This window comes from Balaenoptera musculus, chromosome 17 (genome assembly GCF_009873245.2).
Source record: "Balaenoptera musculus isolate JJ_BM4_2016_0621 chromosome 17, mBalMus1.pri.v3, whole genome shotgun sequence".
Classification (NCBI taxonomy): Eukaryota; Metazoa; Chordata; class Mammalia; order Artiodactyla; family Balaenopteridae; genus Balaenoptera; species Balaenoptera musculus.
In genome coordinates this window covers 71519671-71545775 of record NC_045801.1, presented here as the reverse complement: position 1 = coordinate 71545775, position 26105 = coordinate 71519671, and the positions used below count along the sequence as shown (strand labels likewise).

General features: G+C 41.0%; 1 protein-coding gene across 1 annotated transcript in view; it reads left to right on the top strand.

Annotated features, from left to right (window-relative positions):
• NKAIN3 (sodium/potassium transporting ATPase interacting 3) overlaps positions 1 to 26105 on the top strand; it is a 247328-nt gene that overhangs the window by 207598 nt on the left and 13625 nt on the right. The window contains 1 exon segment of the mRNA XM_036830086.1: positions 11857 to 11917. Coding sequence (XP_036685981.1) covers positions 11857 to 11917 — 61 coding nt within the window.

Sequence of the window (26105 nt, the reverse complement as noted above, 5' to 3'; positions counted from 1 at the left end):
TCCTACCTAAGTGGTTTGGGGAAAAATTGATTAACCTCTGTGCCTCAGTTTTCTCCTTCATAGGATAAAGATGATGATAGAACTTAGGTCTTAAAGATATAAGGGCTTAATGAATCAGTGGACCTATAGTGTCCTGCTAAGCCCTGTGCTAAGCACTAGACATCCATTAGCTCAGTAACCCTCACAATAATCAATGAAGTATTTAATATGATCATTTTCCCCATTTTATATGTGAGGAAACTGAGGCTCAGAGAGGTCAAATACCTTGCCAAATTTTGCTCAGATAGTAGTGGCAAAGCCAGTATTTGAACTGAGATCTCTCCAACCACAAAGCTGGACTCTCAACCAGCATAACCATTAACCTTAAGATAAGCACTGGATTCCAGGGACAAGGCTGAAACCCATCCTGAGAGCCGGATACACTGGAGCAGCACCGGAAGCAAGAGTTCCCTCTTGTTGATTCCCCAAGCATTAAACAGAACTCCCTGAATTCCTCCAAAGAAGATCATTGGTCCCGGGGACCCTGACGTTGTTCTAGAAGTCATGAGAAAAGAGATACAGAGGCTCAGAACCAAGGAGGGTGTAGGAACAGCACACAGGCAAAGTGGCAGTACTCATCACAGAGACCATCGGGAGAGGTCAGGCGGTCCATGACATGGGATCCTCCCCTGCCTTGGCCCTGAGTGGAGGATGGGTGATCTGCTGCACAACAGTGAAGTCCGGGCAGATCCTAGGCTGCGCCTCTGCTTCCCTCAAAGGTTCATTAGTTACAAAGGCTGGTGCACTGGTACTGCAGCCAGTTGATCACAAAGAACACCCTGGGGCCTTCTCAGAACTAGACCACAGTCTCATTCGGTCTCCTGTCCAAGAAGGGAATTAGGTGGAATTGACTCCACGTACTAATTCAGCCAAGCGGATCACAGCTCCTGCCACATTGTCACTAGGTGGGACTTTCAAATACATCCCTCAAACAAATTAAGAAGCCTGTGAAAACCCCACTTGATTACGGACAAGGAGACTTCCATTTTGCAAAATGTCTCCCCTTAAATTCCACAGATCGTCCAAGCAGAGGAATGCCTGTTTTTCTCTTGGGTTCTCCTAAGATCTGTAAAGTCTATATATCCACATAGAACTCCATCTGCAACAAGGGGATGAGAAGTCTACGGAGGTTGCATGACTGTCCCTGGATGGCGGGAGCAGTGTCCACAATCGATAGGGCTCCAGACATTGCCGTTTGTTAATATCCTCTCAACGACTCCCTTACTGACTGAGCCAGCTCCTCAGTGGGAAGCGGGTGGCCGTGGACAGACACGCAGATCTGTATGCCCTGGGGCAGTGCCTGGCTACCTAAGAGGGGGCTCAGAGCACGGCCACTCTGCCATCCACTGCCTTTCAGTGAGTGCTCTGGGGATCTCCGTTCTCAATACGTAAGATTTGGAGATGCACGTCCCACTGTCGGGTTGTGTGGTCCAGTGGCAAGCTGGATTTGAGGGTGTATTGGCAGGAATGTCTCTCCTGAGACACTGAGGGTGCCCACCCTTGACCCTGAGAGGCACAAGAAGAGTCAACATGCTCCAGTAAGCCAAAGAACAGATTCAAAATGAGTCATCAGAACTAGAGGTCTGAGTTGCTAGAGAGTGAAGTCAACAGCTCAAGATGGAAACAGGGACAGAAGATGGAACAGACAAGTTGAGGTGGGTCTGAGTGGGCTTCTGCCCAAGCCCAGCTTTTACTCCAGTTCCCTGGACCTGACTCCATGTAGAGGGTCAGGTATGGAGGGGGCAGAGCTCGATGTGACCTGGAATAAGTCCCCATATATGCTCACCCAAGACCCTACCCACCACATTCCAACACCATCACAAAAACAACTCTTTAGCTCCAAGCTACATTTACATGCATCTCACACATTTACAAAATGACTTTTAGCTTTATGTTTAAGATTGTAAAATGGGTAAAAACTGAAGACATTTTCCTTAATAGAAACATTTTTCTTCAAATTACCTCGTAACACTCAGGTACTATGACCCTACCAAACTATTTACATGATGCCATTGAAGAATCATCAAGCTTGGCAGTGGACACTTAGAAAGGTCCCAGATATGAGTTACCTAAATAGGCTTGTTTGTTTGTTTGTCCTGTTTGAACAATGCTCTTATTCCTCAATGACTTGACACCAGAAATGCACTGAGAACAAGGCTTTCTGCAAGTCAGAGTAACTTGTGTGTCCTCTGTAGATTGCTGAGCTGGCTTGTGCAGAGTGTCTGCATCATAAAAGCATGTCATTAAAAAGCTTATCTTCCTTGGTTGAAGCCAGCAAACCATTTGTTTTCCATTTTGACTGTTTACACAAGTGCTTCTCATACACGTAAGGGCAATAAATCCCCAAAGCCCGAAGTAATGTGGTGCTGTTGCCAGTGTATATTTTTATGGTCATCGTAGAGAAAACAACTTATTTCCATATTCATTGATTCATTTGGAGCCCAGGGTGCCAGTGGGACTCTTAGGAGAGTGAACCAAATGTCTTCAAATAATTTCAGGCTTCACTTGGCATAGGACACTCCCATAAACAGACATAACGAATTCTGGATTCCTGAAGGGTAAGCTTGAGCAGCTTGATTAAAAAACAGGTTCAGAATTGCTAGGATTCCGAGGATACTCTCCCTAGAGTCATGCGAATAAGTAAGAAGCCAGTCCCTCCGGGGACCTCCTCCCCTGAGGATCCTAAGTTCCCAGACTTTTGTTCTGCTGGGCACACAAGAGAAAACAGATGGACATGGGTGACAGTTGCACGAAGAAGCCCTCCTGGAAGCCATAGAGAAAGAGACGTGTCCACACAGCTCTGTGTGATGAGACTGCCCACCTGCAGCCTGTTCTTCAGTCTCAGAGTTTTTGTTTTGTTTTGTTTTGTTTTTTTAAGGTTTTTTTAAATTATTTATTTATTTATTGGCTGAGTTGGGTCTTTGTTGCTGCACGTGGGCTTTCTCTAGTTGCAGCGGGGGCTACTCTTCATTGTGGTGCGCAGGCTTCTCATTGCAGTGGCTTCTCTTGTTACGGAGCACGGGCTCTAGGCACGTGGGCTTCAGTAGTTGTGGCACGTGGGCTTAGTACTTGTGGCTCGTGGGCTGTAGAGCGCAGGCTCAGTAGTTGTGGCACACGGGCTTCAGTAGTTGTGGCACATGGGCTCAATAGTTGTGGCTCGCGGGCTGTAGAGCGCAGGCTCAGTAGTTGTGGCGCGCAGGCTTAATTGCTCTGCGGCATGTGGGATCTTCCCGGACCAGGGGTCAAACCCATGTCCCCTGCATTGGCAGGTGGATTCTTAACCACTGCCACAAGGGAAGCCCACTCTCAGAGTTTTTAAATATCTCCCTAGGAAGGAAGGATATGCCTGCTGTCCCATCCAGTATAGAGGGTGAGCCATTGCACAAAGCTGAGCCCACACCCCTTCTAGAAGAGGGAGTCAGAAGGTTTCCAAATTAGTGACCATGTGTCATGTGCCTGAACATTCTGTCATCTGTCATCCTGACATGACAAGAGGGCAGGCTGCATTCAGACTTGCAGTGAGGATTGGAGCACCAGCATTCCTTATGAAAACCACTGATCACTTCAGTAAAGTGGCTGGAAAATTCTTACTCCATCATATTATTTCTCCTGTCCCCAGTGAAGGAAGCAGCATGTATTCAGGGATACCTGTAGCTACTTTTAATGTACTTCAAATGTTCGGTTTCATGTAAAATCAACCAATAGTTAATTCATAAGTGGAAATAGACTAATATCCCTGAAATCCCTTTTCTTTCTACATGTTTGTGATACACCCATCTGTCTAACATGGTACAATCATTGGCTTGTTCTCGTGTTTATTGCATGACCCAGATGGTATCAAAGCAAAGCAACAAAAATCTATGGAACTTATCAAGTCAAGATGAAAGCTACTGCTGTGGTGAGCAGAGCTGGCTTTTACGTTGGCTGAGTGACCCGGGAACCCTGTGGGAATTTCAGCGCTGCTAACACGCTGGAATTGTGATATTCATCCACCTTATTTCAGCCATACTGGTTTCCCTGCCCCCACTTTGCTTTGCAATACAGCGCTTCTCATCATTTATTCATTCATAAACATTTAATGAGTACCTTCTTTGTACCAGGCAATGTGTCCGAAATGCAAAGTTGAGTTGACAAAAAGTTCTCTCCAGAGCCTGGTGGTGGAGACAGACATGCAAACAGATTGTATAATCATGTGAAATGTGCCTTCATCGTGGTACATGAGGCCATGCCAAAGTAAGGGAAAGAGCAGATCCTCTTCCTGGAGGAACCAGGTCAGGACTCTCAGAGGATGTGGCCATTCTATCAGCTCTCTCCGAGGGTTCCTGCCTTCAGGGGTCTACTGGGAAGTGCACACATAGCTATGATACAAAGCAATGCTGGGAACCGCCATTGGAGATATAAGAACAAAGTGCTGAGACAGTTCAGACTAGAGGCGTATCCACTGGAGAGATCAAAGAAAGTGACATAAACATCAGGACTTAAAGGAAGAGCGGGTTTGGGCAAGCAGAAATATGAGAACAGTTTAGGGGTTGGTGGGCAAGCAAAGAATGGGGAATGCCTGAGGTGTTGGAGCACAGGCTTATGGCAGAGAAGAGTGGAGGATAAGCTTTGAAAGCCAGGTTGAAGCAGGATTATAGAGGGCTTGGAGACAGATAAAAAGTGCATGTGTGCTTGGACAGGCGAGAGATTCTTTGTTCTCCATGACCCCAAATTGTGAATTATGATTAAAAAAAGAGTTTATCCCCATTGGAAAACAAACATGTTGTAGTAATGCCCACTTTTAAAAACAAAAACAAAAATCCCCATCGACCTCACATCTTTCTCCAGCTGCTATCCCTTTCTCTACTCTCCTTTTAGGCAAAACTCCTTGAAACAATCGTTGACATCCTATTTCCTCCTGAACCCACTCTGATCAGATTTTTGCCCCACGCTCCATCAAAACCACTTCCATCAGGGTCTCCCACTTCCTCCAGTTTACCCAACCCGTTGCTCAGTAACACGGTGCTCGTTGACCTTGACCTATTGGAGGCCTTGGATGCGGCCAGTTGCCCTGGCTTTCTTGTATCTCTGTATCCCTTGGGTCAGTCCCTTTCAGTCTCTTGCTGGTGAGTTAACTTCTCTCCAACCCCTAAATGTAATATGTTCCAGGACTTCATCCCTGGACCCCTTCTCTCCCTTCACTCACTTCCTTAGTGATCTAATCCAGTCACATGGCTTTAAATACTATCTATAGATACACTGATGACCTCCAAATTTATCATCACTCTTTGCCTGGACCATTTCTCAGGGTTGTGTTTTCAGCTAGCAACCCTTAGGGATGAGGTAACTTCTCCCCCATCCCATCCCTGACAAAGAGTAGGCTTGCTTCCTCTTGCTAGAAAAGTAACTCAAAAAAAAAAAAAATAACAATCACTATAGAGATTTTTAAAATACTTCCGTGTGATGGGTTTTTAGAGGTAAGATTACTGGGTGAAAGAGTGTAATGTTTTTTGCCAACTTTTTCTTCCAAACGTAGTATATGAGAATATCTATCTGACCATCTTTGCTAACACACACTCACAAAAAAAAAAAAGAATGTTGCAAATTTGGTGATAACATAGTTTTCTTGTACTCTTAATGTGCATTTAATTTATGACTGATGTATGACATCATTCCACAGTTTATTAGTTTTCTTTCTTTCTGTATAGCTTAGATATTTATGTTCTTTGCTCATTTTTCTATTGTTTGTCTTTTTTTTTTTACTTAGACGAATGCTTTAAGATGGGTGGGATTGGAGGAGGGAGAGGCCTAAGAGGGAGGGGCTATACGTATACATATAGCTAATTCACTTCATTGTACAGCAGAAACTAACACAACATTGTAAAGCAATTATACTCCACTTTTAAAAAAGTAACTCAATATTCCTCTCCTGCAACACAACCCACTATACGTGCAGGGGTCCATCATGGCCCAAGGGGCGTGGGGAGTACAGCCAAGAGGTGTGAAGCTTGTGCTGGCTTCTGTGCCATGAGCAGTAAAGTCCTTGGTCTCTGGTCCAGCATCCATGAAAGGGTAACAGGCTAACTTGCTAGCTTATAAAGTAGAGTAAAATCCCAAACCCTGCACATTCTTGACATTAGGTAGCTCTGCTTCCTTTTATAAGTAACTTAACACCTTAACCCAAATAAATTACATGCAGAAGCTTTCTGCTCACAAGTGTCCAACTTAATGACTTCCATAGGGACAAAGTTCTACACAGAGCAAAGCGGGTCAGTCTCTGCCTGCCTGCCTCCAATAGGGCCGGCTTTGGCCAAGACTTTTTTTTTTCCTCCATCTTTCTCTTTTTTTTTTTTTAACATCTTTATTGGAGTATAATTGCTTTACATTGTTGTGTTAGTTGCTGCTGTATGAAAAAGTGAATCAGCTATATGTATACATATATCCCCATATCTCCTCCCTCTTGCGTCTCCCTCCCACCTTCCCCATCCCACCCCTCTAGGTGGTCACAAAGCACCGAGCTGATCTCCCTGTGCTATGCAGCTGCTTCCCACTAGCTATCTATTTTACATTTCGTAGTGTATGTATGTCAATGCTACTCTCTCACTTCGTCCCAGCTTACCCTTACCCCTCCCCGTGTCCTCAAGTACATTCTCTACATCTGCGTCTTTATTTCTGTTCTGCCCTTAGGTTCATCAGAAACAAATATGCTAGCACATATATATGGCCAAGATTTTTATAAAGTCATTTTGGACTTGAGGAAGAATTGACTAACAAAGAACTGTTTAGAACCTGTGTTAAATAGAAAAACTTCTGTCATTCCTTATGGATTCTCTTAAGCTTTAGGGCTTAAATGTTGGTGTGAATGCTGGGAAATTTGGGAAAGTATTGGGGAGTTATTATTGTTCAAGAATCCTTTTGGCTTCCCTCAGACCCCTCAGTTCTCTCACCCTAAGGCTAGGTCTGAAAAAGCTCTTCTCTCTGAGTTCCCTAAATGAGCTTTTCTCACCCATCCACTTCACCTAAAACTGATCCCTTAAGACACTCAGGCTTGTAGAGATGACTCATTTCTTTGACTCGTTTTTTACCAAGACCCACAATTAGCAGGACACACAGACAATGGGTTGTTGTCATGCTAGTATCTGCATGTGTGGAACCTAATCCTGTCAATCCTTGTACAAGGCCTGCAGGCCAAAACAAATCAATCTCATATACAAATCTTACTTGCAAAAACGAATCAATCCCTTCATCAAAAAAAAAAAAAAATGGTGTTGGAATGTAGTCTTATGCCATTTACATCCATTTAATATATTGAAAAAGGTGGAATTTATGCAGTCAGAATTTACAATATGGAGGAGAAAATCATTTAAATGTTACAACTATAGAGATGGATGTTTTTAATGGAAGAGAAAAGAGATGTCTTTAAAACGAATGACTCAAAACTTTATTTAAAGCAGAAATAATCAGGATTATTATCCTGATATTATTTATTTTATGTGTCTTCACTATTGGCAAGAATGCATTTTACTCCATTTCTTGGAGATAAGCAGAAAGCCACAGGGACTATTTCAACTCATGTTCTGGGAAACCAAGAACTATACAACAGTCAGCTTCTACAAATAAGTGATTAACGTGATGTCTAGACATGTTCTCATGAGAATAACATTATTAAACAGTCATTTGGTTAATCATGATAGCAAAAGTAATTTTGGGAATAAATATTTTATTAGTATGCCAATCAATAAAGCAAAAGTAAAAGGATATACTTTAATTAATTCATTTGTTATAATATTGAGATTATGCCTGACAAATTCTGTTTGAAGGCCTGGACAATGACCTAATGTTTCTGATACGGCATGTCTTTATCTTACTGTTTCCAGTTAATGGTATTGCATATTTCAATTACTTAGCCAAAATTCCTTTCTTTACATCTCTCAAGATATTATTAAGATCCATTAGTAAACAATTGGAGATGACAAATTTTCTGTTGCTATGCATTGCTCTGTTCTTTAAAAAACTGGGTGTTCTGGGCTTCCCTGGTGGCGCAGTGGTTGAGAGTCTGCCTGCCAGTGCAGGGGACACGGGTTCGAGCCCTGGTCTGGGAAGATCCCACATGCCGCGGAGCAACTGGGCCCGTGAGCCACAATTACTGAGCCTGCGCGTCTGTAGCTTGTGCTCCGCAGCAAGAGAGGCCGCGATAGTGAGAGGCCCGCGCACCACGATGAAGAGTGGCCCCCGCTTGCCACAACTAGAGAAAGCCCTCGCACAGAAACGAAGACCCAACACAGCCATAAATAAACAAATAAATAAATTTAATAAAAAAAAAAAAAAAAAAAAAAAAACCTGGGTGTTCTCACATTTCATTAATAAAAAATAATTCACTGAATAGGGAAGGATAGTGTGGCATCACTATAACTAAGAGCCTGATCTTACTTTCTATTTGTCAGAAGACTCATTTGGGGGCTTCTCTGTGAGCGCAGTGGCTGAGAATCCGCCTGCCAATGCAGGGGACACGGGTTCGAGCCCTGGTCCGGGAGGATCCCACATGCCGCAGAGCAACTAGGCCCATGAGCCACAACTACTGAGCCTGAACTCTGTAGCCCACGAGCCACAGCTACTGAGGCCCGTGTGCCTAGAGCCCGTGCTCTGCAACAAGAGAAGCCACCGCAATGAGAAGCCCACGCACCGCAACGAAGGGTGGCCCCGGCTCACCACAACTAGAGAAAAGCCCGCGTGCAGCAACGAAGACCCGACGCAGCCATAAATAAATAAATAAGTAAATTTATTAAAAAAAAAAAAAAGACTCATTTGGAAAAAGAGAAATAAATCTATCGATGAATTATCTTCAGTACAGTCTTTTCAGAAGCACAGTTAACCCAATAATTTTAAAACAATCCATGGTCCTGAAACACAGGGAAGAAATACAAAATAAATAAAACTTAAGTAAAAACATTTTTTTGAAAAATTTATTTGAAAAATTATTCAGTTGAGTTTGCTCCTTTTGCCTTTATAAAAGTACATCTATAATCATCTTCTTATGCAGTCTTTCTAACTTGCTCAGTGTCTCATCCTAACCCCAAACCTCTCCCTAAATTTCAACTGCACTTACTCAAATGATGGAATCAGGACTAAATAACTTGCATTTGTTCTTCAGTGTTAGCCATCTGGTCAACCCCTTTTTTGTTTAGCCTGGAAGGAAACTTGTATTAGAATCATTAAAAAGTTTCTTGCAAAAAAATAAGTTTTTATTTTGTATTAAAAAGAGTCCCTAGAGGTTGCTTAGATTTGTTCCTTTAAATGTATAAATATGTAACAAAGCAATTTATGGAACAGTCATTAGCAGTTACTATTTTCCAGGTGTCTTGTAACAGCTGGAAGGCAAACCAGAGAAGGATGGGGTAGACTTCATTTTCAAGTTAAAATCTCTCTATTAGGATGGGATTTTTTTCAACCCCATCAAATTAACTCTACATATTGATGTATGAAAACAGTGTTTTAGCATTGAGTTCACTGAGTTTGCTCTCAAGGACCCTTCTCATCAATCCTCTGGCCTTTCTTCCAGTAAATGCCAATGAACCAACCAGTAAATGCCGATGGACCCAGCATACCAAATGGAATGAGCTAATGTTAGAAGACACCAAAATATGTTCCCTGCCAAAGAGGCTAATAATGTGCTAATATACAGTTTAGACACCATTATCATCTCAAAAGCTATCAATGAAGACAAAATAATAATTTATTCTACTTCAAATCAGCATAAAGGTGTAAATAGATATTTTTGTAGAGATGTATAGTCTATTAGGAAAGTAGAAAAATAATATTCATTGTAGTATTGAGCTATCGTGCAGGCCTTAGCTTTATACTAGAAAAGTCCTACAGCACTCAATCAAAACAGTTTGCTTATCTTTCACCTACTTAGATGGAAGAATAATGATTTGTGAGATTTAACTTACCTGGGTTTGCTGTAGGGGAAAAATTATTGGACTACGTAAGCTATCAAGCATCTGTGGCCTAACTATTCAATAAGCAACGTCAAAGGTAAACAATGCAGCATCTAAATGTTGGTCTGTAACAAAAGTAACAAAACTAGTTCAGAAATTTTTCTATTGTAACATGATTCATCCATTCTTCTACTACCCTTCTCCTTGCAAAGTGAGTAGAAGAGACCCAAAGTATCCGCCATCCTACTCACACTGCATACAAAGAAACTCTTGATTTGTTTGGCTGTCACTTGGTCTAGCTCTTTAGGGTTCAAAAGATATCTGATCTGCCTGTTTCTGTCACTAGGACTCATGTCAGCTGAACTCATTGCACTGCTCTTCAAGCAAAAGGGTCATCTTCAAAGTCAATTCTCCACAGTAGGTCATATTCATCTAATGAGGCACATAAAGGAATCCAAAGTAGAACACATGTATTAAAAGGAATGAACAAGATAATCCATGGGAGCATAAGGAGAAAATATTACTCCTATTTCTTTCTTTCTATCTATCTATCTGTCTATCTATCTATTTTCTAAAAACCTAAGAAAAACCAGCCTTCAACAATATCTAACGTGTGGCTTGACTCTGGTAGCCTCACCAGGACTACACATTAGGACTTCATGTGTTACTAAAGTACTAGCAATATCCCATGAGGGAACAGGAGGCCCCCTGTATGATGTGGCTGCAGAAGAACTCAAAGTAATATTGTTCTCTTGGGTAGGTCCTGCTCCAGAAGAGCACAGCCAGCTGTCCTCAGAAGGCCTTACCCCTGGACTATGGGCGCACATATACATCCCTGCCCTTGAAACCAAGCAGGACCCTGTGAGGCCCCCTTGGGTACAAAAGCCTTTTCGTGTCCCTGTTTCTTTTTTTTTTTTTTTTTAGGAATTCCTTTATTTTTATTATTTATTTATATTTATTTTTGGCTGTGTTGGGTCTTCGTTTCTGTGCGAGGGCTTTCTCTAGTTGCGGCAAGCGGGGGCCACTCTTCATCGCGGTGCGCGGGCCTCTCACTATTGTGGCCTCTCTTGTTGCGGAACACAGGCTCCAGACGCGCAGGCTCAGTAGCTGTGGCTCACGGGCCTAGTTGCTCCGCGGCATGTGGGATCTTCCCAGACCAGGGCTCGAACCCGCGTCCCCTGCATTAGCAGGTAGATTCTCAACCACTGCGCCACCAGGGAAGCCCGTCCCTGTTTCTTAGTAGGAAAAAGGTTTCAGTCTCTTAAACATTCCCTGAGTTCCAAAGGACAGATTCAAATAGTTACTAATTAGGGAAGGGAGGGGATGCAGAAACAAAGGAGGAACGGTCAAGAAAGAAGAACAATATATCTGGTGTTTGTGGCTGGCAGTGTATAATTAACAAAACAATTTAGTATTCAAATAGAATCTACATTCTCAGAGCATTTTCCACAATTAAGTAAATGATTGGTATTTAATTTACAATGAACATATTTTGATTCCCTTTGTGGTAATTAAACATTAAAATAGTTGTAGTAATAATGAGAGTTGCTACAAATTGCTCTACAAATAGTCAAAACTTAAAAATAGATGTTCTGAATAATCTGTGGTGATTTTACAATATAAGAACTGTAAATCCCAAATCAAACTCTAAGTGAAATATCCGCAATTTTTTCCCCATTTCTGTGTACTACTTTAGAAAGCTATTAAACCTAAGTAGAAATGAAAAGGTTCTTTAAAATCACGGCTATTATTTTAAAACATTTAAATAGCATTTAAGATTTTTTGCTATTATGAATTCATAGATGATAATACTGTGTATTCTTTATCTATTGGTTACCTAGGCTTTTTAATTATGGACATCTGTCCTAGATTTTTAAGATTTTTTTTTTCTCCTTTGCAGTTGGTTGGTTTTGTGTATGCCTGTTATGTGATCAGTATTTTCATGGAAGAAGAGGACACCTGTAAGTATTATTCTACCTACCTGTGGGTTTATTTTATCTGAGATATAGCTTCCAAAACTTATCATTACAGGACCATGAAATCTTTTATATTTGGAATTTTAAGTGATTAAAATCAGCATAGTAAAGTTACAATCAAACATTTACAAACTATACTGCACACAAACAAGATGGCACTAAGTATTGAAACTCTCAAACCAAGTCATGTGGGGGCATGCTCAGAGACAGGGACACCTACCGATGGCTGTTGTATCATTTTAGTAACTTTTCATCAGGGACCTAAACGTTTCTCTGAGTAGAAAATTGGGGTTGTTTTATCCATCACCAATTGTTAGTATGCTGGCTGCAGAATTTTGAAATCTGACTGATAGCAATAACATCAATACAATAACACAGTCTACCAAGATCTACACATACATAAACTACTCTGAGAAAACTAAACATGACAACCTTCAATGCAAGATGTAAAAAAAAAGAGAGAGAGATGCTGAAAAAGAATTAATGGAATGATAAAAAGCTAAGTGGTCACATTTTAGCAGAACACTAAAAACAAAAAAGACATATTACCCAAAGTTATGTGGGTAGAGATTTAGCAACATAGGTTAACGAGTGGCATTTATGGAGCGCCTGCTAATGTCTAAGGCACTTCTTGGCACCACTCCATTATGGGCTCATGTAATACCAAAGAAAATTTTAATTTAAAAAAAAAATAAATTATTAGATAAACACATCATACCCAACCATCCCAGGGATTTGGTTATACCGCTGCAGATACTCTCTGGGTTACAAAGTTGACTCTTTAAAAAAATGAGGATAAGTGTCTAGCTAGCCATTACAACTTCTTTCTAGAACACAACTCCAAAAGGGTCTGATGAGTGCTTGCTACCAAACAGGTACAGTGCATGGTGTATGAACCGGAATCCAGTTAACAATGACGATTTATTTAACCAACTGGAAGAAATATTAGACCTTGAGATTAAACTCATCAGGCAGTGAAAACACGCAGACGTACCACATCATCTCTTTTCTGCTTGCTTGGGGCTTTGTTTTGTTTTGTTTTGTTGTTTAATGCTAGATGAGCTGGAGAGTCTCTGACATTTCAAAAGTGCTGTTGTAATGACAATACTTTTGACTACGAGGTTAACTTCAAAAAGTACATTTTCAGGTGTTCCATTAGTAGTTCCACAATTTGACCAAGTTCATGTACAGAAAATCAGCAGCATGCTTCCAACTCACAGCTAAGAGAGCGGGACAGCCAACGAACAACCGGTTGAGCAAGAACAATTTTAACTGGAATTGAAAACTAAAAAAAATTATTAGAATTGGTGCTGAATAAATACTTCCCCAAAAATGATACACTGATTGCTAAATCCCAGCTGAATACCTTATAAAGTACTTTTGAGTAGGTACCAAAATGGTCCTCTTTCTTCTCCTCACTGAACTGATTAGAGGTTCTCAAACGATGCTAATGCTTCATCCCCGCCTTATTGTGTGAGGACAGGTAGATTAATCAATAATCTTCTTTTATCTAGTAGAATAAATATATCAAGGGCTTTTCCCTGAAGCTTGTGATTTTAAGCAAAACTTGGAAATGCAAAATGTCATGCAAAATAAAAGGCTCATCTAAATTGGGTAAAAGATTTTTGACCTTCTATCAGCCTTTTTTAGAGAAATAATGTCAGTGTATATGGATCAGATTGCTACTGGCAGATATCGTAGTTTTATTGATTTTAGAGTCTTTAGCTTAAGTTTCTCTATAGAAACCTCTGAATCAGCTATTCTAATGCCCATCAAACCAACATTGAAGCACCTGCTAGCAGCCTATTCTATTAATGGTTTAATTGTACTGTTTGTTATTAGGGCCCTACATTGAGTTACCAAGAGACCTCTGTATAAAGTAGTTATATTACCATCAATTCAAATAATACTTAGAGCCAAAAGGGTCTTGGGTGCTCAAAACAAAGGAAACCAACCTGACATGATAATCGGCAGGGAGCAAGGTGACAGTAGAAAGCAATCACAAACCTTTTAGTCTGATAGTTCTCAAGTGAGGGTAATTTTATATTTTTTATTGAAAGAAGTAGGAATCAAAGTGCAATTTTAATTAAATTGTCCTAGAGTCTTCAGAAGGCAGATGTGAGCAAAAAGAAATGTCTGAAACCAATTGCAATGATCTCATAGACTAGTACAATCTGTGCCAACACTTAGATTTCGGGTGCAACAATGAACTGCCCTTACCAACACACAGTCGAGAAGACGTGTCCTTTGAATTGTGTTTCCAAAATTTAAACATAAAATAAGAAAACAATACTGGTAGCCTTCCAATTTATCTAAGTATGCTTCTGGAAAGCTTCTTCTGAAAGGTAACTGCAAGTAGATAACGTAATGTCACAGTATTTTGGCAGACAATATATCATTTATCATTTCGATTTCTATTCTAACTAATGAAAATCTCTGCCTTATTCAAAATGCAAAGTTAAGCCTTTCTTGGACTGAAAGCTGTCAGCCAGCCTTAAAAATTAATAACTACCCGCTTCTCTCCTCTGCACTGCTTAAGTGGTTCTATGGGCGTAACACTTAAGCTGATGGACATTTCTGAAGGGTAATAAATGCTTGAGGAAACATTTATTTCCAGCCACCCATCTTCTTAGTTACCTTTCAGCCTCTTTAGCCATTTCCTATAAAGACTATGATTGCAGGTCAAAGACAATGAAATAAAAAGCTCACAAAAGCAAGAGTACTGCTAGGTAGGGTCAATACTTTTCATCATTCATTCTAATGAAAAAGCCTATTTATATCTGTTTCATTTTTTATTTCTTTTTTAAAAATCTATCAATCTCTGTGAACACTTTTGTGAGACCAGGATATTTGGAACCTGTAGTCGTAAAAACATACCAACATAGAGAATGGACTTGAGGACACGGGGAGGGGGAAGGGTAAGCTGGGACGAAGTGAGAGAGTGGCATGGACATATATACCCTACCAAATGTAAAATACATAGCTAGTGGGAAGCAGACGCATAGCACAGGGAGATCAGCTCGGTGCTTTGTGTCCACCTAGAGGGGTGGGATAGGGAAGGTGGGAGGGAGATGCAAGAGGGAGGAGATATGGGGATATATGTTTAGCTGATTCACTTTGTTATACAGCAGAAACTAACACATCACTGTAAAGCAATTATACTCCAATAAAGATGTTAAAAAAAAAAATTAAAAATAACCATAAAAAAAAAGTCAACATCTTGTGTGTGAACCATCTACTGCTGAAATGAACTTGTGGGCTTGTTAGTGCCTTGTCAGATTTACTAAAAAGAACGTTTTTAATTCAAGGAAGTGTGGAGGGGAGGCAAAAAATGCTGAAAAGTGTATTAATTTGTATAAATATTGCCAGGCTTTTTCAGAGGAGCTCTTGCTAGCACTACCTCTTCTGCTATGAGGTTGCACGCTGCGAATGGGACGTCTGTCGGGCTCACAAGGCCAGCCTGGGCTGTCTATGTTGATCGGCAGGAGAAATGTACATCGAAAATCCTAAGCATTAGTTTTTGAAAAGAACATGAACTCCCCAGATGTGGGTTCAGCATTTTACATGGAAAATCTCAAAATAGCTCTTTATACAACCATCTGACCCCTGGAGGCCCAGCCTCAAGACGGAAGAAAGAGCCCAGAGTCAGCAACAGAGACATCAGTGGTTTCATGAATGGGGGATCTTACACATCTGAAGCAGAAAGGGACCTGGAGCGACACCCCACTGTCAGGTTGGCTCATTGGTTACCAGGGAAAACAGCAGAAAAGCACGCCCCTCACTGCCCCTTTGATAAACTAACATAGTGGAGACATTTTGATATAAAGATTAGAACAATTACTAACAGGGGTCCAGGGCAAGTACATAGGCATTTACTGATTAGGCTGTATGATTAAGAGGGAAAGTCAGTCGTGTGGGTAGGGTGTAGGTGAAGCAGGGACTGGTCCAGCAGGGGATGTACAGAGAGCCAGAGAACAGCCATCTTGTGTGGCCTGACCATACAAGGGTGGAGGGACAGGAGAAATGTGTGAGAGTCAAGGATGGAGAAATACATGAGACCCAGGTAAGGATGATCCCGTGGTCACAGTCAGTATTTCAAAGGAGTCGTAGTACTGGTCCAATAAGCCAAAGAATCTACTGGTTCTCAGAGAGTATAAATTTCTTTTGGTAACAATCTGGTGAGTTGCAGCTATCCTCACCACAGCTTAGATTTAGAGCCTGAAGCATGTCCCTATAACTCTGCCAAATAGCTACAAAATTACTGCCTAACCTTTCTACTAGAATACAAAATCTCTGCAGTCAGAATCTTTATGTTCCCAGATATAACTCTAGAGCCTAGAAAATGCCTTGCACATAGCATCTAATAAAAAAAGTGATTGTTGAGGGAACTCCCTGGCGGTCCAGTGGTTAGGACTCAGTGCCCTCACTGCCAGGGGCCCAGATTCGATCCCCGGTTGGGGAACTAAGATCCTGCAATCCTGCAAGCCATGCCTCGTGGCCAAAAATAAAATAATAAAAATATTTTTTAAATGATTGTTGAGTTTATTTTATTAAGTAAATTCTCTTGGCCCAGCAACTCATTTTTCAAAATGGATTTCAAAACTACAAGGTTCTCAAATTTGATGAAGTGTTAGGATTATGTTCAGAATTTAGTGAGATGCTCGGTACATTTACAATTTTTTTCTTCCAGTTTCATTGAGATATAATTGACATACAGTACTGTATAAGTTTAAGGTGTACAGCATAATGATTTGACTTACATACATCATGAAATGATTACCACAAAAAGTTTAGTGACCATCCATCATCGCATGTAGAAACAAAATAAAAGAAAAAAATAGTTCTCCTTGTGATGAGAACTCTTAGAATTTATTCTCTTAACTTTCGTATAAAACATACAGCAGTGTTAATTATATTAATCATGCTGTTATTACACCCTTAGTATTTATTATATTTATCTTATAACTAGAAGTTTGTACCTTTTGACCACCTTCATCCAACTTACAAATATTTATGTTTAACAAATGGAGGTCCTGCATCTCTTTAGCATAATCAGATGGATTTTTAGTAATTTTGAAGGTCAAGATATAGGGAGATGGGGACTTCCCTGGCAGTCCAGTGGTTAGGACTTCGCCTTCCAATGCAGGGGGTGTGGGTTAGATCCTTGATCGGGGAGCTAGGATCCCACATGCCTCGGGGCCAAAAAGCCAAAATGTAAAACAGATGCAATATTGTAACAAATTCAATAAAGACTTTAAAAATGGTCCACATCAAAAAATCTTTAAAAAGAAAAAAAGATATAGGGAGATGGAGTAAACCTCCACTCTACCACATTAGAGCAAGAGCTTGAGTTTATGGACTCCTGGACAAGACATCAGGGAGGCAACAGAGGCTTGGAAGATAGATGCACCATAGAGTGAACTCAAATGCAAACTACGGCCAAGGGGACAGACGTACGGTCAAAAAGCTGGGACCAACAGGGTGGAGACCTAAGCCAGCCCCACACATGGGAAGGTCAGGCCGCACAGAATAGAGTTCTAACTACAGTGCTCTGGTTCAGAGAGGATTCCAGTCCTGGGCAGGTTAACAAGACAGTCTGTCTCTGTAATGGATGTGTTAATTAACTCCATGCTGGGCATCCTTTCTTTTTCCGGCACACAGCTGGGCTGCATCTCCCAGGCTCCCTGCAGTTAGGTGTCCCGTGACATTGAGTTCCAGATCATGGAATGTGAGCCGAAGGGACACCCCCACTTCCAGGCCTAACACCCACGTCACTTCCACATGTGGTTCTCCATGCTCTTCCCGTTTCTGCCTGTTGGATACAGACCAGCATAGAAGCTTTGGAAGCCACATGTTTAAAATGATGGAGCCACAGTGTTGAATAAATGTTGAAATAAATATTGAAATTTATTTCTCCAACAAATAAGCATCTCAAGCAATTTGAGTTTGCTGTATGTTAAGGGATTTTCAGCTGGGAAGCAGGACCTCAATTCCAAGGGGAGTCTCACTTTCCACTGATGGATTTTCAGAGCTTTTTGAAATAGTTGGTGGAATAAGAGGAGATCTCATTCCATACCCTTCAAATGTGATTAATTCAGCAGTCCACAGCATCAGGACCCAGATGACGTTAGATTTGAGTAGACACAAGACTTTACTCTGATTAAGAGTCTCTTTCTGCTTGGTTTTATACTCACTAACCCTTTAAAACATTTTAATGTCTTCCCACATGACTCAGATGCTTTCTTGACATTACACTGACTTCTTTCAACCATAGCTCCTGATGGAATTCTGTGTTCTTTCTATATTCCAGGTAGGTTGCCAATTCTTGTAGATATTTAAATGCTTGATTGGATTCAGCATTTCTCCCAAATCTCTTCTTGTCTGAGGTCATTGACCTGTCCAGATCCAAAAGTATAGTCCAGTTCCAGCATATTATTGATTAATTTTAGGGCTTTAAACAAGCTTAAATAGCTAAATAGCTAATCCTGTATTGATTTGATTCATTCATTCAAGAAACAGTTATTGAAAGACTTCTGTGTATTAGACCCACAAGGATACAGAAATGAATAAGACTTGGTCCCTTTCCCAGGAGACCTTACATTCTAATAAGTGAGCAAGGCATGTAAATCATTATGGAATAGTAAAGTGCAGATAATGGTCTGTATAAAGTGAATCAGAAGCACAAAAAAGATAAGCAGAGGTTAACTGTGTGTCAGGGCACTAGGCATGGCTGCTCAGAGCATGAGCACATGGTCTTATATGAAGAATATTACATCATGAGGAAGGGAACAAAGGAAATGCATTTTAAATACTGGCAAAAGTGTGTCAAAAAAGCTTGGGAAAACCATGGGATACTCAGGAAGTGATGAGTAGTGGGGTATGTTCAGTTCACTAAGTGAACAGCGGGGTCAGTCTTTGAGGGACCTTGGATTCTGTCTTAACACCAGTGAGTCCCAACCTATTTTATATCTTGGCACTTATAGAGAAAGATAACATTTATAAGGCACTCTGTGATAAATAAATTACTTTTTCCGAGCAATAAATGACCACCCCAAAGGGCTAGATCCCCCAAGTCTGGCTCAGCAAGTGTGTACATGCACACGCACGCCCTACTCAGGTCTCTCCAGCTGGGATACTCCGCTAGATGACGTGCAATCAATGAATGGATTTAATCTTGGGAAGAATATGATCAGATTCAATTTTCTTTGAACAGTAATTCATAGAAAGAGAAAAGAATTTATAAAACAATCTCAGAAGAAATGGCATTTTTGCGATGGAGTCTGTCCTAGAAATGGGAAAAACAAAAGTAATAATAGAGGCTATTTTAAAAAAAGAAAAAAGAATATTCAAAGGGGAAATGTTCAAAATTGTAGAAGCAGACAGTAAAAGTGAATTATAGAGAGACTTCAAAGTCAACAAGTATTTGTCACTTGATTTATCGGGCAAAGTAGAACATTAGCCAGATTTAAATGAGAATGATAAAAATATATTGGGGAAAAATTGAATAACTGAGAAAAAATGTATTACATAAGGGAAAAATTATATCTGTTTAGACAGATTCTTAGAACACTTTTTAGCCCTTACCTTTTTAAGCAATATTTTTCCTCTCAGCCATTCCATTCTGCTTTATTGACCCCAAAGAGATTTTAGAAATTCATTATGCCATTATTTAAATATTATCTACTCTTAGAAAATTTTAAAGTGGGAAGAAACTGTCAGCACTGATTATGGGAACATCTGCTTCCAGAGATCTGGACCCATGAGAGAAACAAAAGCTGGAAATGCAGCCAAATAAAAATGAAAAGGGAGCTCCAAAAATAGAAAAGGGAGGTGTTTTCAGAATTTTTTAAAATCTTGTTTTCTCTAGAATAAAATGTTCCTCTGAATGAGCCCAGCAGTAGTGACACAAAGCCACCAGTGATTCTGAGCAGATAGTAATTGAAAAATTACAAAAACTCTGAAAGAGACTTAAGGAAAGCCAAATTGTAGTTGATAAGCAGCCGTTCCACCCAATTACTGATGCAGATTAACCAAAGGGTTAAGAGTATGTCTACAACAGGAAAATAGCACAATTTGTGTCGCTTTAAAAAAGCTGAGTAACTTTAAAGGGAATAGAAAATACACTGTTAAAGATGAAAATGCAAATAAGAAAGAAAGAAAAAAAAAAGAGAACCTAGCTCCTTTCTTTCTGAATATGAGAAAATCAAAACTAAAAAGTGTATGTGTGTATTGAGGAAGTAGGATGGTGGGAGCTGGTATGTCAGAGGCATCTTTATAAAGGTGATACAACTCTAGCAACTAAGAGTGAGGAAAGAAGCCACGGTGGCAGATGCTTTCTTATCAAAGGACCCTGTAGGGACACTATAACCAGGTTCCCCCTTGCAAGAGTCAAAGACAAAATACTGGAGATGGTCCATGGGATCCTTACAGAATAACTAGAATAAGTGCATCCCTGCATCTAAAGGAATAACACTGAAAGCATTAGGAAAAAGTCACTGTGCACTTTGCATAAAAGGGATATATTACCTACAAAGAATCCCACGGAGTGACTTGAAATGCCAAGAAAAAAAGAGAGAGATCTTCCCTCAGTATTTGTGCTACTGTGGGGGGAAAGGACTAGAGAATAAAAACAATGCCAGTTAAAAGCTAAAAAAAAATGGTGATCAAGAGTGTCACGTGTGCAGACTTCCCTGGTGGCGCAGTCTTTGAGAATCTGCCTGCCAATGCAGGGGACACGGGTTCAAGCCCTGGTCCAGGAAGATCCCACATGCCGCGGAGCAACTAAGCCCATGCGCCCACAACTACTGAGCCCCCGAGCCACAGCTACTGAAGCCCATGCGCCTAGAGCCCGTGCTCCACAAGAGAAGCCACTGCAGTGAGAAGCCCGCGAACCACAACGAAGAGTAGCCCCCGCTTGCCGCAACTAGAGAAAGCCCGCGCAGCAACAAAGACCCAACGCAGCCAAAAAAAAAAAAAAAAAAGGTGTCCCGTGTGCACTCAGGCGGGTCACGGGTGCACTGGGCGGGTCACATGGGCTGGACACGTGCTCAGGGAGTGCCCAGCACCAGCCCTGGACAGAGGGAGCGCCACAATCCCACGTGACCCTGAACTCTGAAAATTCTGCCTCCCTTGAGCTTTACTTTCTTCCTTGCCATGTCCTTATACGCGGAAGCTTAATTTTCCAGAATAAAAAACACTCAGAGATGGTGAAACCTCAGCCTTCAAAACGTGATGGACTAATCAATCCTCCCTCCTCCAGACTAGCTACTCTTTCCAAATATGAGAAAATCAGACTAGACGCGAGCTCAATACAAGTTCCCCAAGGACAGATGCTCTTGTGGGGAAGGGGGGAATAGAATGCTGGAATTCTCACAAACCATTGTTATCCTAAGCTAAACAAAGGTTTTGAAATTTTGGGAATCAGTAGTTGATGGGAATGTGTCCTCGGAATAAGATAAATGTGTGAATAAATCAATAGCAGCCTGCGGTCTGCTGCACGCGCTCCGCGGCTTTTATCTCCCCTGGGGCGTCCGCACCCTGGCAGGCAGTCATTGTCTTCATTGTACAGACGAGTACACCGAGAGTTTTCCCAGCTCACAGCCTGCAAGAAGTGGAACTAATGTTTGATCCAGATATTTCAGGGACCAAAATCCGTATGCTTTCAAACCCCCAGCTGTGCCAACAAGGATAACAACGAAATTCTTCATAAATAGGTAAAGAAAGATACATTGGGCACTCACTAGATTAAAACTAAAGCATTCATATTTAAATATTGAGTAAGAATATAAATTACTTGCACGATGTAAGAAAAATAACGGGCTAGCCCAGTAAAATTTAATTGGATGTGGAGAAGCGTATGTAACACACCCAGCGGTCTTGCTCCAAGTCAAGTGTCTTGTTAGCAGGTACTCAATATGTGAAGATTATCATTAGAATAACAAAATTTTAGGATGCGATTCAAATACTACACAACTGTGAAAACAATGCCCCCCCCAAAAAAAAACTGTTGACCTTTAATAGCTGTTCTGTATGGCTATACGATGAAATTCTAATTAATAATCTGCCACGATTAAAGTCTGGTTCAATAAAATGTAACAGAATATGATTTGGCAAATGTTGTGGGTATGATCTTTAAGAAGCAACAATGTACCTTCCCTTATTTTCCCAAAACGAGATTTAGCATTTCTTGTCACGGTGGTCACTTCCAGGAAACCTCAGCCACTTCACTGATTTCTCAGCCGCGTCAGGTGTCGGTGCAGGGAAGGCTGTCCTCCTCCCAGGACTGATTCTGAGGTGCCGGCTGTCAGGGGCGGGGCTGGGCAGCCCTGTCTTTTCCCATCTTTCCTGCCGGCATCCACTGAGCTGTGCAAGGGTCCTATCGCGGTCTCAGTTGTCAAACGTGTCTTGATCTTGGCTCTCCTCACTCCGTGGACAAGTCCAGAGGGGCCTGGGCCCTAGACCACCTTCCTGAGCATGATAACTGTTGCTTCACGTCGGTCTTCCACGTCTCACACTAATGTCTCGTGTAGCCAACCCTGACTCAGACCCATAGAGAGAGGGGAAGTCAGGAAACAACGCAATTCCAGCTTAGATACGTTGACCCGTTACAAAATCACTACAGTATTTAATAATAAAACTGAGGCATTACTCTTGAACGTATCCCACGTAATCTCGATGTCATAGCAATTTAATATCCTTAATTATCCATTTTAAAAGTACCTAAACAAGCATTAATTAATAGTTGAAATTTTAAATTGTTCCATTTTCTTTTGAACTTGTACTTCCGTTCCTCTTCACCCATAAACTTCTGTCCTAATGTAATATCTTTGTTTCTAAAAGGTTTTTTTTAGTGTACCCTTACATTTCTGCAATGAAAAATTGTTTTAGATTGAAATTTCATTCTCAATGTTGCCTTTTAGTGTACAAAAATTCTTAGTTTGTGTAGTCCAGTTACCAATCTTAAATCTTAATTAGGAAATTTCACAGTTTGTTCTTCAAGATTATTAACTAATCTTCAGTCTTTGCCTTTTTACATACATTTTAGAATCAGCATTTTGATTAAACTGCTGAAATTTTTTTACTGAGATTGCTTTGAATCCATAGATTAACTGATCCACAAATTAACTGGTATCTTTACAATATTGAGTTTCACAATCCATGAATGTTTTATATTCTTCCATTTGTTTAAGACATCTTTAATTTCCGTCAAGATATTTGGTTGTATTCAGTGCAGAGAACTTGCAAATTTTTTAGATTTATTCCTATGAATAAAAATTTAATATTTTCCTGTGACCAGATTTTAAGTGTTAAAGTTCTTCTTTAGATGCAATTGCAATAATTGCAATTATTGTCTACCAATGTGATTGAGCAAACATAAATGTATTACAGACATTGATGAACAAGTCTTAAACATAAAATGAAATATTTATTGGAAGGGTACCTCTTAATAAAATGGGCAGAGTGGTTTTATTTCAATTAGTTTTGCTGGAATGCAATAGGCTACCACAGGTACTTTCACAGAAAAAAAAAAAAAATGAGAATGAGAGGAAATTGAATACAGCAATGTCACTCAATTGTTTTAATTCCTTCTTTCCCCAAATAGTTTTGAGGGCTTATCTTGTACCAGGCACTGTTCTAGGTGCTGGGGATATAGAACTGAACAAAATCAGACAAAATCAGACAAAAATTCTTGTCTCATAAAACTTAAATTGTGGTGAAGGGGTCAGACATCAAATAAGATTTTTTTTTAAGTAAAATGTATAATACAGCATGGTAAAGAGTGATAAATACAAAAGAGAAAAAATAAAGGAGGAAAAGAGATAGGACAAATGGGAAGGAATGAAATTATAGGTAAAGTAGCTGAAATATATGTCAAAAAGTACAATACATACTGATCCATTATCAAAAATTATTTTTCAAGTACTACAACTGATAAATAGGTTATGTTCTCCTTCAATTATTTTGGAAACAAAAATTGGAAACTACCTACCTTGTCATTAGTAGCCATTACTTTGTCACCCATCACAAGAAATTAAAACTGTCATTTTGTTTAGTGCACTAGGGGCTTTTACTTCTGAGTAGTGCACAAGGATAAGTGCCTATTCGGATGTTTGAGATGGATGCCTTTCAGTAAAGTGGAAAGAAGACAATTGTGGAAGAGGATGAGAGAGCCCAGGACCAGAATAGCCACAGGTACCTTCTCAGGACACATACATTTTGGAATAAGGCTCTTGGAATTGGCCACCTTAAATTACACTTGCCCACACACCATTTGGGACGTCCTTACATCCGCCCAGGATGAGGAGGGGCTTGGACTCCCAGACAGACCGAGGGTTGCTTCCAGACCCTCCAGACTCTCCCAGTGGCGGCTCTCAGTGTTTTCCAGGCCAAATTGCCATCAGGTCATTGAGCTATATCCGTTTTTATGAGCTACATCAGTACTTATGCCTGAGGGGGACTAGATGAAGTGAGAAGAGTCCATTTTGCATGGCTGTTGCCAGGCAGGAAGAGGTAAACATGTTGGAAAATTCTGATCCCGACAAGGCAGCCTCTGGGACTGCGGACTCCGCTCTTCCGGCTGGGGCTGACATCTCCCTGAGCATCTCATTGGTCCCACGTACTTCCCTTCTTCCGTTTCCTGTGCTTTCTGCAAGGTGGAGGAGATTTTAAACCTCCTGCATCAGAAAGCGAACAGTAATGAGCACCCACAAACGTTGCCCTTGGGTGCCATCTGCCTCTTTAGCGGCTCTGACGGCTCCTGAAGTTATCTGGGGCAGGTGGCAGCACAGCCTCAACCAGCTCCTCTGGGCATCAGCAGCGTTTCAGGGCACTTTCAGGCTCCCCGGGCCCAGCAGACCCATCAGGGCACCCCTCGGTGTGATGTGAGCAGCCCGACCGTGGCCTGCAGTTTGGCACACGGGTCATGCCCTCTGAAGGCTCAGATTCTTCAGACAGGAGATAGCGGCAAGTCAGTGATTCTGTGAACTAGCTCATTCCCTAGTAACGCAGGCAGAGTCCAGTTGCCAGCTACCTCGGAAATAACGGGTCTCTCCTAAAAGCCCTCATTGTCTGTGGGGTGCTGCAAGATCCTCCCTGAGGTCCTTTAAGGGCCCCTCGTCGTGAACTCAGTTGATGTCGAGCCTCTACCCCAGCTTTTCTCTTATGAATGCATATCACAGAACAAGTAAATCACAACATAACGGTCCCCATATTGGAGTTCTTTAAAAGTCCTGAGCAGTGCTTCCTTAAGACATTATTGCTGGCAACCTATACAATAAATGCTTATTAGAATAGTCCCATAACCACCTTGCAGGAACAGTGATAGAGCAGGAAGTAGGTTAAGAATAAATATGTTAATTGGTCCTCATCTTCCCAAATCTTTTCATTTCTCTGAGCTAAATGCAATGGTACAGTATCTCCGCATTTCCCAATTCAGAGACAAGGCTGCATGCAACAAAGCTGGATCAGAAACAGGAGGCCTGCCCTCCGGTTCATTCTTTGGTGAATATACAATAGTTAAACCTGGGACATAAATGATAGCTTGAGTTCCTCACTGGAAATGGCTTGTGTTGCTTTCGGTGTCAATCAGGTTTGCAATGAATGAGCGAGGCACTGAGTCAGTAGTACTGAGTTATCTGTTGGAAACTTGACTGATGACCGAAAGTCTCCTGTAGTCAAACAGAAAACTTGCAGTGGGTTGTGCATCTCTTACAAGTGGTAACAGGTCTGTATTTGTGCAGTAAGATGATGCTGTAAATCGAGAACACCTTTTCAATTCCTCCAGGTCGGAGAGAACCCCTGACCGGGATTTGCAGTGGTGAGAGTGAGTAACCGCAAAGATATTCCATTCCAAGTAACATCATTTCTTCCAAGTGGAAGTTGGCACAGGAAATACGTTTGAAAGGACTACAAACAATGGGGTTTCCTGGCTGCAGGCTCTGCCTGAGAGATCTTTTATAGTAACACCTCAGTTTCTGAAAACAGGTGAAGGGGGCAATGCTTTGCATAACTGGCTTTTCTGCACCGTTGATGCTAGGTGTTAATTGTGCTAAGTTTTTTGTTCTACATTTTAAGACTTTAATAACCAGAGTATATTGAATTCAACTCAATTATCCTGCAGGTCACCCACCAAGCTGTGCCCGTCCCCTCCTTCTGTCTTCCCCGCCTCTTCCAA